At 42.7% G+C, this 16,008-nt stretch overlaps 1 protein-coding gene across 1 annotated transcript in view; it reads left to right on the plus strand.

Moving 5' to 3' along the window:
• LOC139408959 (potassium/sodium hyperpolarization-activated cyclic nucleotide-gated channel 1-like) overlaps positions 1–16,008 on the plus strand; it is a 156,356-nt gene that overhangs the window by 114,899 nt on the left and 25,449 nt on the right. The window contains exon 6 of the mRNA XM_071153489.1: positions 5,116–5,356. Coding sequence (XP_071009590.1) covers positions 5,116–5,356 — 241 coding nt within the window. The remainder of the gene's footprint in view (positions 1–5,115; positions 5,357–16,008) is intronic.

Consider the following 16,008-nt stretch of genomic DNA (forward strand, 5'->3'; position numbering starts at 1 on the left):
CCAAAGGGGGCAGTAGTCTGCCATATCTTTAACAGGTTTTTAACTTAAAAGCGCAGAGAGCATCATGAAGAACAAGGAACACACCAGGCAGGTCCGAGATACTGTTGTGAAGGAGTTTAAAGCCAGATTTGGATACAAAAAGATTTCCCAAGCTTTAAACATCCCAATGAGCACTGTGCAAGCGATAATATTGAAATGGAAGGAGTATCAGACCACTGCAAATCTACCAAGACCTGGCCGTCCCTCTAAACTTTCAGCTCATACAAGGAGAAGACTGATCAGAGATGCAGCCAAGAGGCCCATGATCACTCTGGATGAACTGCAGAGATCTACAGCTGAGGTGGGAGACTCTGTCCATAGGACAACAATCAGTCGTATATTGCACAAATCTGGCCTTTATGGAAGAGTGGCAAGAAGAAAGACATTTCTTAAAGATATCCATAAAAAGTGTCGGTTAAAGTTTGCCACAAGCCACCTGGGAGACACACCAAACATGTGGAAGAAGGTGCTCTGGTCAGATGAAACCAAAATTGAACTTTATGGCAACAATGCAAAACGTTATGTTTGGCGTAAAAGCAACACAGCTGAACACACCATCCCCACTGTTAAACATGGTGGTGGCAGCATCATGGTTTGGGCCTGCTATTCTTCAGCAGGGACAGGGAAGATGGTTAAAATTGATGGGAAGATGGATGGAGCCAAATAAAGGACCATTCTGGAAGAAAACCTGATGGAGTCTGCAAAAGACCTGAGACTGGGACGGAGATTTGTCTTCCAACAAGACAATGATCCAAAACATAAAGCAAAATCTACAATGGAATGGTTCAAAAATAAACATATCCAGGTGTTAGAATGGCCAAGTCAAAGTCCAGACCTGAATCCAATCGAGAATCTGTGGAAAGAACTGAAAACTGCTGTTCACAAATGCTCTCCATCCAACCTCACTGAGCTTGAGCTGTTTTGCAAGGAGGAATGGGAAAAAATGTCAGTCTCTCGATGTGCAAAACTGATAGAGACATACCCCAAGCGACTTACAGCTGTAATCGCAGCAAAAGGTGGCGCTACAAAGTATTAACTTAAGGGGGCTGAATCATTTTGCACGCCCAATTTTTCAGTTTTTGATTTGTTAAAAAAGTTTGAAATATCCAATAAATGTCGTTCCACTTCATGATTGTGTCCCACTTGTTGTTGATTCTTCACAAAAAAATACAGTTTTATATCTTTATGTTTGAAGCCTGAAATGTGGCAAAAGGTCGCAAAGTTCAAGGGGGCCGAATACTTTCGCAAGGCACTGTAACTAAAAACCGCCCTCCTCTTAACAAAATCCCTTAAACCCCTTACATTTAAACTAACAAAAGTAAAATTAGACCCCATGAAAGAATAAAATAAAAACATGTAATACACTCAAATACTAAACCCAGACAGAAAAAAACAAAAACAGGAGACTCACCCAATGCTCCCCTGCTCCATATCTACCTGTGAAAACACCATCCGTACTCCCGACATTCCCCCCTCTTCCTCCATCTCACCAACCCAGGATGCAGGAATAGTGTTTGGCTCCGGGGTGGGTTTCTCCCACCCCCATCACTCTCTTGACCATCCCCTCCCTCTCACTGTCGGCCAATCGCACCCTCCTCTTCATTCTCTTCTTTGGTGATGGCGGCAGTGGAGAGATACCACCCTCCCCCCCCGACAGATCCTCCACCATACCCCTCATCTCTTCCACCAGGGCACTTTCCCCCCACTCCACTTGCTCTTCCACCGTCTCCACCACCCCTCCCTCGCTTTCTTCTCTCTCATGATCCTCCACTCGCTTGCCTTCTTCCGCCGCTTTTCCTGGTTCTCCTACTCCCGTGCCTTCCGTTTTCTTCTCTCTTCCATCCGCCGCTTCTTGCTCCTCCTCCTTCCTTGCGACCCTCCCCTCTGGACCTGTACTCTGGTCATGAGGCATTCTTCCTTCCCCTCCTCTTCTTCCCCCATCCCCCGCTCCTCCTCCCCCCCAGCCACAGACGCGTATGACCTCTGACGAGCCGGGCACCCCCGCCACAGGTGTGCTAACGAGCCACACCCGTGGCACGCCTTAGGCTCGTCACAATCCTTCGCCTTGTCCTCCCCAGATTCACAAAATCTGCATTTTCTTGCGCAGCACGAGGCGAAGATGTGGCCATAGGCCATACAGCGCCTGCAAAATGGAGGCTGACGTGCATAAAACAATGTCCCCCTGTCAGCCCCCAGGGAGAACATAGCAGGAGGATGGAGGTAGCCACCATGTCCCTTTGGGTCCTCCCTGAGGAGGGCCTGGAAGCCTCTCCTCCCATTCCAAAATCCAAGGGAGTCTTTGAGGTGCCTTGCTGAGGAGACGCTATCCATGTATCTCCCCAGAAAGGCCCTCACCTCTTCGTCCTTAACGTATGGGTTGTAAATGTTGACAGTTACAACCCTAAAGTTGTTCCTCGCCAGGCTTGTTATTTCATAGTGGCTCATCGGCCTCTCACCTCCCACTGCACTTGCCCTTCTCAGGATATCATCGTGTTTCTCCTCTGTATGTAGTGCCACGTCGTATGCTCCCTCCAACGAGTTGCCTTGGAAACAAAACACGTCCTTCACAGTCAAACAACAATCGATATTGACATTTCACTATAATTTCAGTCATGTTACTAGTATGCAAATCAGTCTTATTTGTATACTAGTAACATGACTGATAGTAAAATGTGTTTCAGCATGGAATTGAACATCAAGGTAGGTATTCAGGTAATAGTAATAGTGCAAATATTAATTGCCATAGTCAACTCAATCGTATTTTTTCCTGCCATGGTAGGATTTATACTCCATCCTCCTTCTCTTCCGAACCTCTTCTTTCCACTTTGAAGGTTATTTTGTTTTCTTGGCTGGCCCATTCTCCTCCCCCTTTGATGTGCCACTACAAGTTGTAAATAAAAATACAGACAAAAAAAGGTATTTCTAGTATATGGCACAAAATGCTCACTGAGCTGATACCCTGACTGCACTGTATGGCAGATGTGCTTATAGGCCCTGTCATAAAAACAGAATGACATTTAGACACACACACAGAGACAGAGAGTTATAGAGAGCAATGGACTGAGAGGATGCTGTGCTGGACTGACCGGTTGATCGAGCTAATGTTAGCTAGATACATGGCTGGCACTGCAGCTAGCTAACTAGCTTAGCTGCAGTGCACGTGAGCTACCTCTCACGTGAACGCGTGGTCAGCTCATGGCACTCTGGGAGAGACCTTACTCCATCCCCTCTCATTCACCCCCACGTCACAGTAGAAGCCTCAAACAAGGTTCTAAGACTATGAACGTCTAGTGAAATCCTTAGGGAGTGCAATATGACCCCATAGACACTGTATATTCGATAGTCAATGAGATGAAAAACTACAATCCTCAGATTTCCCACTTCCTGGTTGGATTTTTTCTCAGGTTTTTGCTTGCCATTTGAGTTCTGTTATACTCACAGACATCACTCAAAAAGGTTTTAGAAACGTCAGAGTGTTTTCTATCCAAATATACTAATTATATGCATATTCTAGCTTTTATGGTTGAGTAGCAGGCAGGTTCATTTGGGCACGCTTTTCATCCAACAGTCCGAATGCTGCCCCCTACCCTAGTGAAGTTAAATTGATAAAGTCTAAAGATTGTTTCCCCACTGGAGTCGGGCCTGACCAGGCTGGGCTGAATACTGGGTATCTTAGTCATTATTCATTCTACATGATTGAGGTCAGAACCCATGGCTTTGGCTGGCCCACTGCTACTGTTGTCTCAGTACTGAGCTTAAAGCATCAAGCACAGCCAGACAGGAGACTGGCTGATGTCACTTTGGCCTGGATGCTCCCATTGGAGAGTCATCATCCCTTACAAGAAGTGAGTAAGGGGTTATAGTGGAGCAGTGAAGGCCAGGCTCTGTCAGTTTGTCTCTCTGCATGGCAGACTGAGGAGCGGAGGGTTGAGGTGCTTCTCAGTAAAACATCTGAATGGCACAGTGAAGCTACAGAGACGGAGACGTAGGAGTAGAGGGAACTGGAGAGGTGGGTAGGGGAGGTGCTAGTAAGTAAACATCCATATACAGGAAACAATCTCCAACAATATCTGAGGGTTGATGTGTCTGAGGAGACGAGAAAGATGACTGGCTTTCACTGAGGTCAAACTCATCATCATCAGAAAATAGTTCCTGACCATTTTCTACGGAACCTTTTTTTCCTTATACCTTGAACATGTATCAAGCTAAAACATGGAAACAGAGCATTTTATTAACCATCCCTGAATGACCCCATACATTAAGCAATCGCTGGTTGTGTCTGAGGAGACCAGAATGACTGGCCTCTACTGAGGCAATTATCATCATATTCAAGACAATAGCACACAAGTTCCCAAAAGAGTAATGAAAAGTGGCTCAGAGGTATTAAAAGCGGATCTTATAGACATAGCTATCATACATTCAATCAAATACAGAGAAAATATGTAATCTGAGATTACCTGTTTTACTTGGATGAACTCACATTAAAATAATATCATTTGTTATGGTGTTTTATTTAACCAACAGAAAATGGAAATTGGAGAACCTTCAAAAAGACATTGCCTTCCTGGATTATTCATCTGACTAAAATCCAATAAACAAATGATTCATGAATCAAATCAAATCAAATCAAATTTATTTATATAGCCCTTCGTACATCAGCTGATATCTCAAAGTGCTGTACAGAAACCCAGCCTGAAACCCCAAACAGCAAGCAATGCAGGTGTAGAAGCACGGTGGCTAGGAAAAACTCCCTAGAAAGGCCAAAACCTAGGAAGAAACCTAGAGAGGAACCAGGCTATGTGGGGTGGCCAGTCCTCTTCTGGCTGTGCCGGGTGGAGATTATAACAAAACATGGTCAAGATGTTCAAATGTTCATAGATGACCAGCATGGTCGAATAATAATAAGGCAGAATAGTTGAAACTGGAGCAGCAGCACAGTGAATGAATGAATGAAATCTAATAGAGTAGAGGGACACGTCAGGGTTGACCGCTATCACCACTCTTATTCCCTTTTGTTATAGTCATACAATTCTTTAAGTATTTAAGTACCAAAAACTATATTTTCTTTTTTTTTAGGAAATTGTGAACTTCAACTGCCGGAAGCTTGTGGCTACCATGCCACTGTTTGCCAACGCAGACCCCAACTTCGTGACGGGCATGTTGAGCAAGCTGAAGTTCGAGGTGTTCCAACCCAACGATTACATCATCAGAGAGGGTACCGTGGGCAAGAAGATGTACTTCATCCAACATGGTGTGGCCAGTGTTATCACCAAGCTCAACAAAGAGATGAAGCTGACTGACGGATCCTACTTTGGAGGTACGTAGAGAAAACAGAAAAACAAAGACATCCTGCATGTTTTCTATGGTACCAATTTTCGCTTAGACAGACACCAAGCTATAATACGGAAAAAGGGAACTGTGTCAAGGACCACTGTGTAGGCGTACTCAGACTCACTCCATCCACTCAAATCCTCTTTTGCCTTTGCTTTGATGTTTGTCAAGTCCCATCACTGCAGATAAAACATTTTGGGACTGGAGTTAGCTTCTCATATTACATTACGTTCATCTAGATGGGGTGGTGGAAGGCGGGGTTGAGGGGGATGAAGAGAGGACAGGCCAAGCCAGGGTCAGGACTCAGATCACCCAGAGGACAAAAAAAGGTTGCATGTCTGTCTGCTCTGCATTGGGGTCTGTAGCAGCAGCCAACAGGGAATATTCCTTCTCCGTAATTGAGGGAGTAATTCACCCATCCTGTTAGAACATTATACAAATCATAAAATATTTTTCCATTGAACTATCCATTTAAAAGGCAGTTGTTTACATTGTTAAATTTTCTGGGATGTCTCCTTGTTGTGCAAAAGAAAGAGAAGCAGGCTAACTATTTTTAGAGGGACATTTCATTTTTCATTTGATCCAAGTTCAACCCCCCCTTCCCACGGAAAGACAACTTAAGATTCTAAGTATATCTTCTGGCTGTGTGGCATGCAATCATGTAATCTTACAGATAGATATGGCCTGCCTGGGAAGAAAGATATAATATATTATTATATTAATAATATTGTATTGTAATCAAATAAATCATTGACAAAGATAAATTCTCTGAATCCATTCAGCTTTCATGTCATTATGTTCCGTGGGCACAGTCAGACTTGTCCTGTCCTGACACAGCACAAAATAATACTGTAGACAGGGCTGAATCTGATTAGAACATAGTGGACCCGTGAAACTGTAACACTTTACCTGACACCCAGCATTATAACAAGTTATGGCACATTCATAAACATGTCATATTTCAGAACCACTGACATAACTTAACCTATTATAAAATGGTCATAACACTTTCATGACACTTATTTAGACCTGTTGTGACATATACTGTACTACGTTATTCAATAGCTGGTTATGACTCCTACATAAGTATCAAAACCCTCAAAACCTACCACACGAGACAAAACATTCCATTACACCATAGCCTACGTGGTAACAGTATGTTTATGATATATAAAATCTTTTGAAATTTACCTTGTTAGAACTACCCCTCCCTGCTCTGGGAGAATTGTTTATTTATTTTTTATTTCACCTTTATTTAACCAGGTAGGCAAGTTGAGAACAAGTTCTCATTTACAATTGCGACCTGGCCAAGATAAAGCAAAGCAGTTCGACACATACAACGACACAGAGTTACACATGGAGTAAAACAAACATACAGTCAATAATACAGTATAAACAAGTCTATATACGATGTGAGCAAATGAGGTGAGATAAGGGAGGTAAAGGCAAAAAGGCCATGGTGGCAAAGTAAATACAATATAGCAAGTAAAACACTGGAATGGTAGATTTGCAATGGGAGAATGTGCAAAGTAGAAATAAAAATAATGGGGTGCAAAGGAGCAAAATAAATAAATAAATTAAATACAGTAGGGAAAGAGGTAGTTGTTTGGGCTAAATTATAGGTGGGCTATGTACAGGTGCAGTAATCTGTGAGCTGCTCTGACAGTTGGTGCTTAAAGCTAGTGAGGGAGATAAGTGTTTCCAGTTTCAGAGATTTTTGTAGTTCGTTCCAGTCATTGGCAGCAGAGAACTGGAAGGAGAGGCGGCCAAAGAAATAATTGGTTTTGGGGGTGACTAGAGAGATATACCTGCTGGAGCGTGTGTTACAGGTGAGAGATGCTATGGTGACCAGCGAGCTGAGATAAGGGGGGACATTACCTAGCAGGGTCTTGTAGATGACATGGAGCCAGTGGGTTTGGCGACGAGTATGACGCGAGGGCCAGCCAACGAGAGCGTACAGGTCGCAATAGTGGGTAGTATATGGGGCTTTGGTGACAAAACGGATTGCACTGTGATAGACTGCATCCAATTTGTTGAGTAGGGTATTGGAGGCTATTTTGTAAACGACGTCGCCAAAGTCGAGGATTGGTAGGATGGTCAGTTTTAAAAGGGTATGTTTGGCAGCATGAGTGAAGGATGCTTTGTTGCGAAATAGGAAGCCAATTCTAGATTTAACCTCTTGGATCTCTAGGGGCGCTATTTCATTTTTGGATAAAAAACGTTCCCGTTTTAAGCGCAATATTTTGTCACGAAAAGATGCTCGACTATGCATATTATTGACCGTTTTGGAAAGAAAACACTCTGAAGTTTCAGAATCTGCAAAGATATTGTCTGTAAGTGCCCCAGAACTCATTCTACAGGCGAAACCAAGATGATGCGTCAAGCAGGAAATGAGCAGAATCTCTGAAGCTCTGTTTTCTATTGTCTCCTTATATGGCTGTGATTGCACAAGGAATGAGCCTACACTTTCTGTCGTTTCCCCAAGGTGTTTGCAGCATTGTGACGTATTTGTAGGCATATCATTGGAAGATTGACCATAAGAGACTACATTTTCCAAGTGTCCGCCTGGTGTCCTGCGTGGAATTCGGTGCGCAAACGCCAGCTGCTTGTACTTTTCCATTTGATTGAGGGGAGAAACCATGCTTCCACGAACGATATATCATTGAAGAGATATGTGAAAAACACCTTGAGGATTGATTCTAAACAACGTTTGCCATGTTTTCAGTCAATATTATGGAGTTAATTTGGAAAAAAGTTCGCGTTTTGAGGACTGAATTTTCGTTTTATTTTTGGTAGCCAAATGTGATGTACAAAACGGAGCTATTTCTAATACACAAAGAGTATTTTTTGGAAAAACTGAGCATCTGCTATCTAACTGAGAGTCTCCTCATTGAAAACATCCGAAGTTCTTCAAAGGTAAATGATTTTATTTGAAGGCTTTTATGTTTTTGTTGAAATCTTGCGTGCTGGATGCTAACGCTAATGCTAACGCTAAATGCTACGCTAGCTAGCCACTTTTACACAAATGATTGTTTTCCTATGGTTGAGAAACATATTTTGAAAATCTGAGATGACAGTGTTGTTTACAAAAGGCTAAGCTTGAGAGATGGCATATTTATTTCATTTCATTTGCGATTTTCATGAATAGTTAACGTTGCGTTATGGTAATGAGCTTAGGTCTGTAAATAGAATCCCGGATCCGGGTTTGGTCGACGCAACAGGCTAACTTTGGATTGGAGATGTTTGATATGGGTTTGGAAGGAGAGTTTACAGTCTAACCAGACACCTAAGTATTTGTAGTTGTCCACATATTCTAAGTCAGAGCCGTCCAGAGTAGTGATGTTGGACAGGCGGGCAGGTGCAGGTAGCGATCGGTTGAAGAGCATGCATTTAGTTTTACTTGTATTTAAGAGCAATTGGAGGCCACGGAAGGAGAGTTGTATGGCATTGAAGCTTGCCCGGAGGGTTGTTAACACAGTGTCCAAAGAAGGGCCAGAAGTATACAGAATGGTGTCGTCTGCGTAGAGGTGGATCAGAGACTCACCAGCAGCAAGAGCGACCTCATTGATGTATACAGAGAAGAGAGTCAGTCCAAGAATTTAACCCTGTGGCACCCCCATAGAGACTGCGAGAGGTCCGGACAGCAGACCCTCCGATTTGACACACTGAACTCTATCAGAGAAGTAGTTGGTGAACCAGGCGAGGCAATCATTTGAGAAACCAAGGCTGTCGAGTCTGCCGATGAGGATGTGGTGATTGACAGAGTCAAAAGCCTTGGCCAGATCAATGAATACGTCTGCACAGTAATGTTTCTTATCGATGGCGGTTAAGATATAATTTAGGACCTTGAGCGTGGCTGAGGTGCACCCATGACCAGCTCTGAAACCAGATTGCATAGCAGAGAAGGTATGGTGAGATTCGAAATGGTCGGTAATCTGTTTGTTGACTTGGCTTTTGAAGACCTTAGAAAGGCATGGTAGGATAGATATAGGTCTGTAGCAGTTTGGGTCAAGCGTGTCCCCCGCTTTGAAGAGGGGGATGACCGCAGCTGCTTTCCAATCTTTGGGAATCTCAGACGACATGAAAGAGAGGTTGAACAGGCTAGTAATAGGGGTGGCAACAATTTTGGCAGATCATTTTAGAAAGAAAGGGTCCAGATTGTCTAGCCCGGCTGATTTGTAGGGGTCCAGATTTTGCAGCTCTTTCAGAACATCAGCTGAACGGATTTGGGAGAAGGAGAAATGGGGAAGGCTTGGGCGAGTTGCTGTGGGGGGTGCAGTGCTGTTGACCGGGGTAGGAGTAGCCAGGTGGAAAGCATGGCCAGCCGTAGAAAAATGTTTATGACAGTGTTTCCTATCTTCAGTGCAGTGGGCAGCTGGGAGGAGGTGTTCTTATTCTCCATGGACTTTACAGTGTCCCAGAACTTTTTTGAGTTAGTGTTGCAGGAAGCAAATTTCTGCTTGAAAAAGCTAGCCGTAGCTTTTCTAACTGCCTGTGTATAATGGTTTCTAGCTTCCCTGAACAGCTGCATATCACGGGGGCTGTTCGATGCTAATGCAGAGCGCCATAGGATGTTTTTGTGTTGGTTAAGGGCAGTCAGGTCTGGGGAGAACCAAGGGCTATATCTGTTCCTGGTTCTAAATTTCTTGAATGGGGTATGTTTATTTAACCTCTAGCGACGAGCAATCCCATATCCGGGAGCATAATCATAGCCTCAAGCACATTACCATAACGCAACGTTTCCTATTCATGAAAATCGCAAATGAAATGAAATAAATATATTCAAACACAAGCTTAGCCTTTTGTTAACAACACTGTCATCTCAGATTTTCAAAATATGCGTTACAGCCAATGCTAGACAAGCATTTGTGTAAGTTTAGCAAGGGCATAATGCTATGCTAGGCTGTGCTGGCAGCAGAGAACATTTTCACAAAAATAAGAAAAGCAACCAAATTAAATAATTTACCTTCGAAGAACTTCAGATGCTTTCACTCAAGAGACTCCCAGTTAGATAGCAAATGTTCCTTTATTCCAAAAATAATATTTTTGTAGGCGAAAAACGTCCCGTTTGTTCATCCTGCTTGGCTGAGAAATCGACAGAAAAGTACTTCAACTATAACGTATTGGCATAACGCAACTTTTTCTATTCATGAAAATCGCAAATGAAATGAAATAAATATATTGAAACACAAGCTTAGCCTTTTGTTAACAACACTGTCATCTCCGGTTTTCAAAATATGCTTTTCAACCAAAGCTACACAAGCATTTCTGTAAGAGTATTGATAGCCTAGCATAGCATTAAGCCTAGCATTCATCAGGCAACATTTTCACAAAAACAAGAAAAGCATTCAAATAAAATAATTTACCTTTGAAGAACTTCGGATGTTTTCAATGAGGAGACTCTCAGTTAGATAGCAAATGTTCATTTTTTCCAAAAAGATTATTTGTGTAGGAGAAATTGCTCAGTTTTTTTCATCACTTTTGGCTAAGAAAAAAAAACGAAAATTCATTCACTACAACGCCAAACTTTTTTCCAAATGAACTCCATAATATCGACAGAAACATGGCAAACGTTGTTTAGAATCATCCTCAAGGTGTTTTTCACATATCTATTCGATGATAAATCCTTCGTGGCAGTTTGGTTTCTCCTCAGTAGCAAACGGAAAAGTACTGCAGCTGGAGATTACGCAATAATTGCAATGGAGGACACCAAGCGACCACCTGGTAAATGTAGTCTCTTAGGGTCAATCTTCCAATGATATGCCTACAAATACGTCACAATGCTGCAGACACCTTGGGGAAAACGTGGAAAAGGTAAGCTGACTCCTAGCTCCTCCAAAGCCATATAAGGAGTCATTGCCATGAGGCGGTTTCAAAAAATGCGGCACTTCCTGATTGTATTTTTATCTGGGTTTTTTCTGTAACATCAGTTCTGTGGCACTCACAGACAATATCTTTGCAGTTTTGGAAACGTCGGAGTGTTTTCTTTCCAAAGCTGTCAATTATATGCATAGTCAAGCATCTTTTCGTGACAAAATATCTTGTTTAAAACGTTTTTCATCCAAAAATTAAAAGAGCGCCCCCTATATCGAAGAAGTTAAGATGGTTAGGAAGGCATTTAAAAAAAATATCCAGGCATCCTCTACTGACGGGATGAGATCAATATCCTTCCAGGATACCCCGGCCAGGTCGAGTAGAAAGGCCTGCTCGCTGAAGTGTTTCAGGGAGCGTTTGACAGTGATGAGTGGAGGTCGTTTGACCGCTGACCCATTACGGATGCAGGCAATGAGGCAGTGAGGCAGTGATCGCTGAGATCTTGGTTGAAGACAGTAGAGGTGTATTTAGAGGGCAAGTTGGTTAGGATGATATCTATGAGGGTGCCCGTGTTTAAGGCTTTGGGGAGGTACCTGTGTTCCAGTTTAGGTCGCCTAGCAGCACGAGCTCTGAAGATAGATGGGGGGAAATCAGTTCACATATGGTGTCCAGAGCACAGCTGGGGGAAGAGGGTGGTCTATAGCAGGCGGCAACGATGAGAGACTTGTTTTTAGAGAGGTGGATTTTTAAAAGTAGAAGGTCAAATTGTTTGGGTACAGACCTGGATAGTAGGACAGAACTCTGCAGGCTATCTTTGCAGTAGATTGTAACACCTTTGTGTTTTGTCTTTGTCTTTGGCCCTTTGGCAGTTCTATCTTGTCTGAAAATGTTGTAGTTTGGGATTAAAATTTCAGAATTTTTGGTGGTCTTCCTAAGCCAGGATTCAGACACAGCTAGAACATCCAGGTTGGCAGAGTGTGCTAAAGCAATGAATAGAACAAACTTAGGGAGGAGGCTTCTAATGTTAACATGCATGAAACCAAGGATATTACGGTTACAGAAGTCGTCAAAAGAGAGCACCTGGGGAATAGGAGTAGAGCTAGGCACTGCAGGGCCTGGATTCACCTCTACATCGCCAGAGGAACAGAGGAGGAGTAAAATAAGGGTATTATGGCACGTTATGTCAGCTGTTATGACATACAGTTGAAGTCGGAATTTTACATACACTTAGGTTGGAGTCATTAAAACTCGTTTTTCAACCACTCCACAAATTTCTTGTTAACAAACTATAGTTTTTGCAAGTCGGTTAGGACATCTACTTTGTACAAGTCATTTTTCCAACAATTGTTTACAGACAGATTATTTCACTTATAATTCACTGTATCACAATTTGAGTGGGTCAGAAGTTTACATACACTAAATTGACTGTGCCTTTAAACAGCTTGGAAAATTGGCTTTAGAAGCTTCTGATAGGCTAATTGACATAATTTGAGTGAATTGGAGATGTACCTGTGGATGTATTTGAAGGCCTACCTTCAAACTCAGTGCCTCTTTGCTTGGCATAATTGGAAAATCTAAATAAATCAGCCACGAAAATGGTAGACCTCCACAAGTCTGGTTCATCCTTGGGAGCAATTTCCAAATACCACGTTCATCTGTACAAACAATAAAATGCAAGTATAAACACCAAGGGACCACGCAGTCGCTCAGGAAGGAGACACGTTCTGTCTCCTAGAGAGGAATGTACTTTGGTGTCAAAACTGCAAATCAATCCCAGAACAACAGCAAAGGACCTTGTGAAGATGCTGGAGAAAACAGGTAGAAAATGATCTATTTCCACAGTAAAACAAGTCCTTTATTGACATAACCTGAAAGGCCGCTCAGCAAGTAAGAAGCCCCTGCTCCAAATCTGCCATTAAAAAGCCAGACTACAGTTTGCAACTGCACATGGGGCAAAGATCGTACTTTTTGGAGAAATGTCCTCTGGTCTGATGAAACGAAAATAGAACTGTTTGGCCACAATCACCATCTTATGTTTGGAGGAAAAAGGGGGAGGCTTGCAAGCCGAAGAACACCATCCCAACCATGAAGCACGGGGGTGGCAGCATCATGTTGTTGGGGTGCTTTGCTGCAGGAGGGACTGGTGCGCTTGAGGGAGAAAAATATGTGGATATATTGAAGCAACATGTCAAGACATCAGTCAGGAAGTTAAATCTTGGTCACAAATGGGTCTTCCAAATGGACAATGACCCCAAGCATACTTCCAAAGTTGTGGCAGAATGGCTTAAGGACAAAGTCAAGGTATTGGAGTGGCCATCACAAAGCCCTGACCTCAATCCTATAGAAAATATGTGGTCAGAACTGAAAAAGCTTCTGCGAACAAGGAGGCCTACAAACCTGAATCAGTTACATCAGCTCTGTCAGGAGGAATGGGCCAAAATTCTCCCAACTTATTGTGGGAAATGTTTGACCCAAGTTAAACAATTTAAAGACAATGCTACCAAATTCTGATTGAATGTTTGTAAACTTCTGACCCACTGGGATTGTGATGAAAGAAATAAAAGATTAGATAAATCATTCTCATTTCACATTCTTAAAATAAAGTGGTGAATTTATACTTGGATTAAATGTCAGTAATTGTGAAAAACTGAGTTTAAATGTATTTGGCTAAGGTGTATGTAAACTTCTGACTTGAACTGTATTATGACATGGGCAAATTAAGGCTCTAATCAGAATGGGTCACAGCGAGGATGCAGTTAGCAGCTCCATCTAGAGATTGTACTGTAGTGTACTGCTTCAGCTCTGCACTTTTTGTTAACGTCCCAAATGACACCCTATTCTCCATATAGTTTACTACTTTTGACCAAGGCCCATAAGGCTCTGGTCAAATATAATGCACTATATAGGGAATTTCAGGGGTGTCAACAGTGAACTCTGTTTAGTTTGAGCTTGATGTGTGTGGTGGCGGCACTGTAAGCCCCCAAATGAATGGGAAATCTAATTTAAATTAAACAAAGCTTCCACTTCTTTTGATGCACAAAGTGTGTGTGTGTGTGTGTGTGTGTGTGTGTGTCTGTGTGTGTCTGTGTGTGTCTGTGTGTGTGTGTGTGTGTGTGTGCTGCTTGTGTGTGTGTGTAGCCTGTCATTCTACCATGTTATGCTGAAACCAGGCCCCTTTTCCGGCCAGCTGCCCATCTGGTGGGGGTGATATTTTTACCTCGTCTGTTTGTCTTTGCATGAGTATGGCATTAAGAGATGAGCTCTAACCTGGAAGCAGCTGGTCCAGTCAGGAAACTCCTTACTTCCCCTCCACTGAACCACACTATCAGCATCATAATATAGCGGCCATTGGACCAGGCCATAACCGGCAATGCTCGGCTAGCTGCACCCAGTGCCACTGGATATTGAATATCATTAGCATATTGGATTAGCATTAGTCAGGAGACTCACTACTTCCCCTCCACTTAACCACATTATCAAAATCATAACATAGCCTAGCTCTTGGGTCCATGGGGAATTGAGATGTATGACACATGAAGTGATGGCAAATTACCCAGGATACCCAAGGGGTCAATGGTGATGACATATGACAGGAAGGGGCGATGAAGAGACACATCAGATCATGTGGAGCGGTACTAACCGGTGAGTCACACTCTCCTAGTCCTCATACTTCGAGGCCTGGTTGTCCAGATGACTAGTCTTCCTCATTCCCACAACAGATCTGGGTTCAAATACTATGAATATTATTTGAACCCAGGTCTGCTTGTCATCAAGAAGACTTTGCAACAAGACTGGATGCCTGGGCTCTGTTCCCACACTGTTTTCCCTGAAGGAGATACAGGACAGGAGAGATAAGCTAACCGATTGTCCACTCATTTGTGAGAGTGACAGAAACACCTTCTCTTTGCTCGCCCACTCAGGCGGCTAACAGCTAACCTTCCTCCTTTCCTCTGTGCCGCCAGCCACAAACTGTAAAATAATACAATTAACCCCAAATACAACCAACTCTATATCTGCTCTTAGCTGCTGTGTATTTGTTATTGCTAGCTCATTATTTTTTGTCTCTCTCTTTTTCTATGAATAGCATACTTTCTCTTGGACTGGGATGGTAAGGAAGTAATTAGAGTGAAGAGGTTATGAGTACAGAGGGGGGACGGTGTGACAGTGTGGCAGTTTGGCTCTGGCTGTGTCCCAAATGGCATTTCCTATGCAGTGCATTACTTCTGACAATAACCCTATAGGCACTACATAGGGAACAGGGTGCCATTTCAGACACATCCAGTATGACCGCCTCCTGGCATGTTGCACCCCATGGAGTCTCTCTGTGCCAACATAGATTGCATTTATGAGGAGATTTTTCCATTGTAAGAGCACTAACACCTTGTTCACACTCGCAGCTTGAGCGTTCTGTTTTCATATCCTGCGGGCTACAGCAGGCAGCTCTAGCAGCTAACACTTTTCAAAAAGGAAATCTAGGCTGTGAATGTCAAGGGCATTTCCCTCTAATAAATCATACCTCTTTTCATTCACTGTGCTGCTAAGACTCACTGTTCTGCTCTAAAGCAGCATATGGACATGTTTGTCTATACACTATCAATAAATAGTAACCCTATGTTAAGGGAATTTTTATCAATGATGACTAATTATGTATACATTTCAATCAGGACTAACTAATCAGAATACTATTATGTTACTGTATATGTATGAATTTTCTTTTTAATCCTAGTACTGAATATGTGTGTAAATGTAATCAAGATTAGAACAATGACTGTCTGTTCCTTGGTAGAAATTAATTAACTATATCGCCAGACTGGCTAGAATGCT

Source organism: Oncorhynchus clarkii, chromosome 5, assembly GCF_045791955.1.
Source record: "Oncorhynchus clarkii lewisi isolate Uvic-CL-2024 chromosome 5, UVic_Ocla_1.0, whole genome shotgun sequence".
Classification (NCBI taxonomy): Eukaryota; Metazoa; Chordata; class Actinopteri; order Salmoniformes; family Salmonidae; genus Oncorhynchus; species Oncorhynchus clarkii.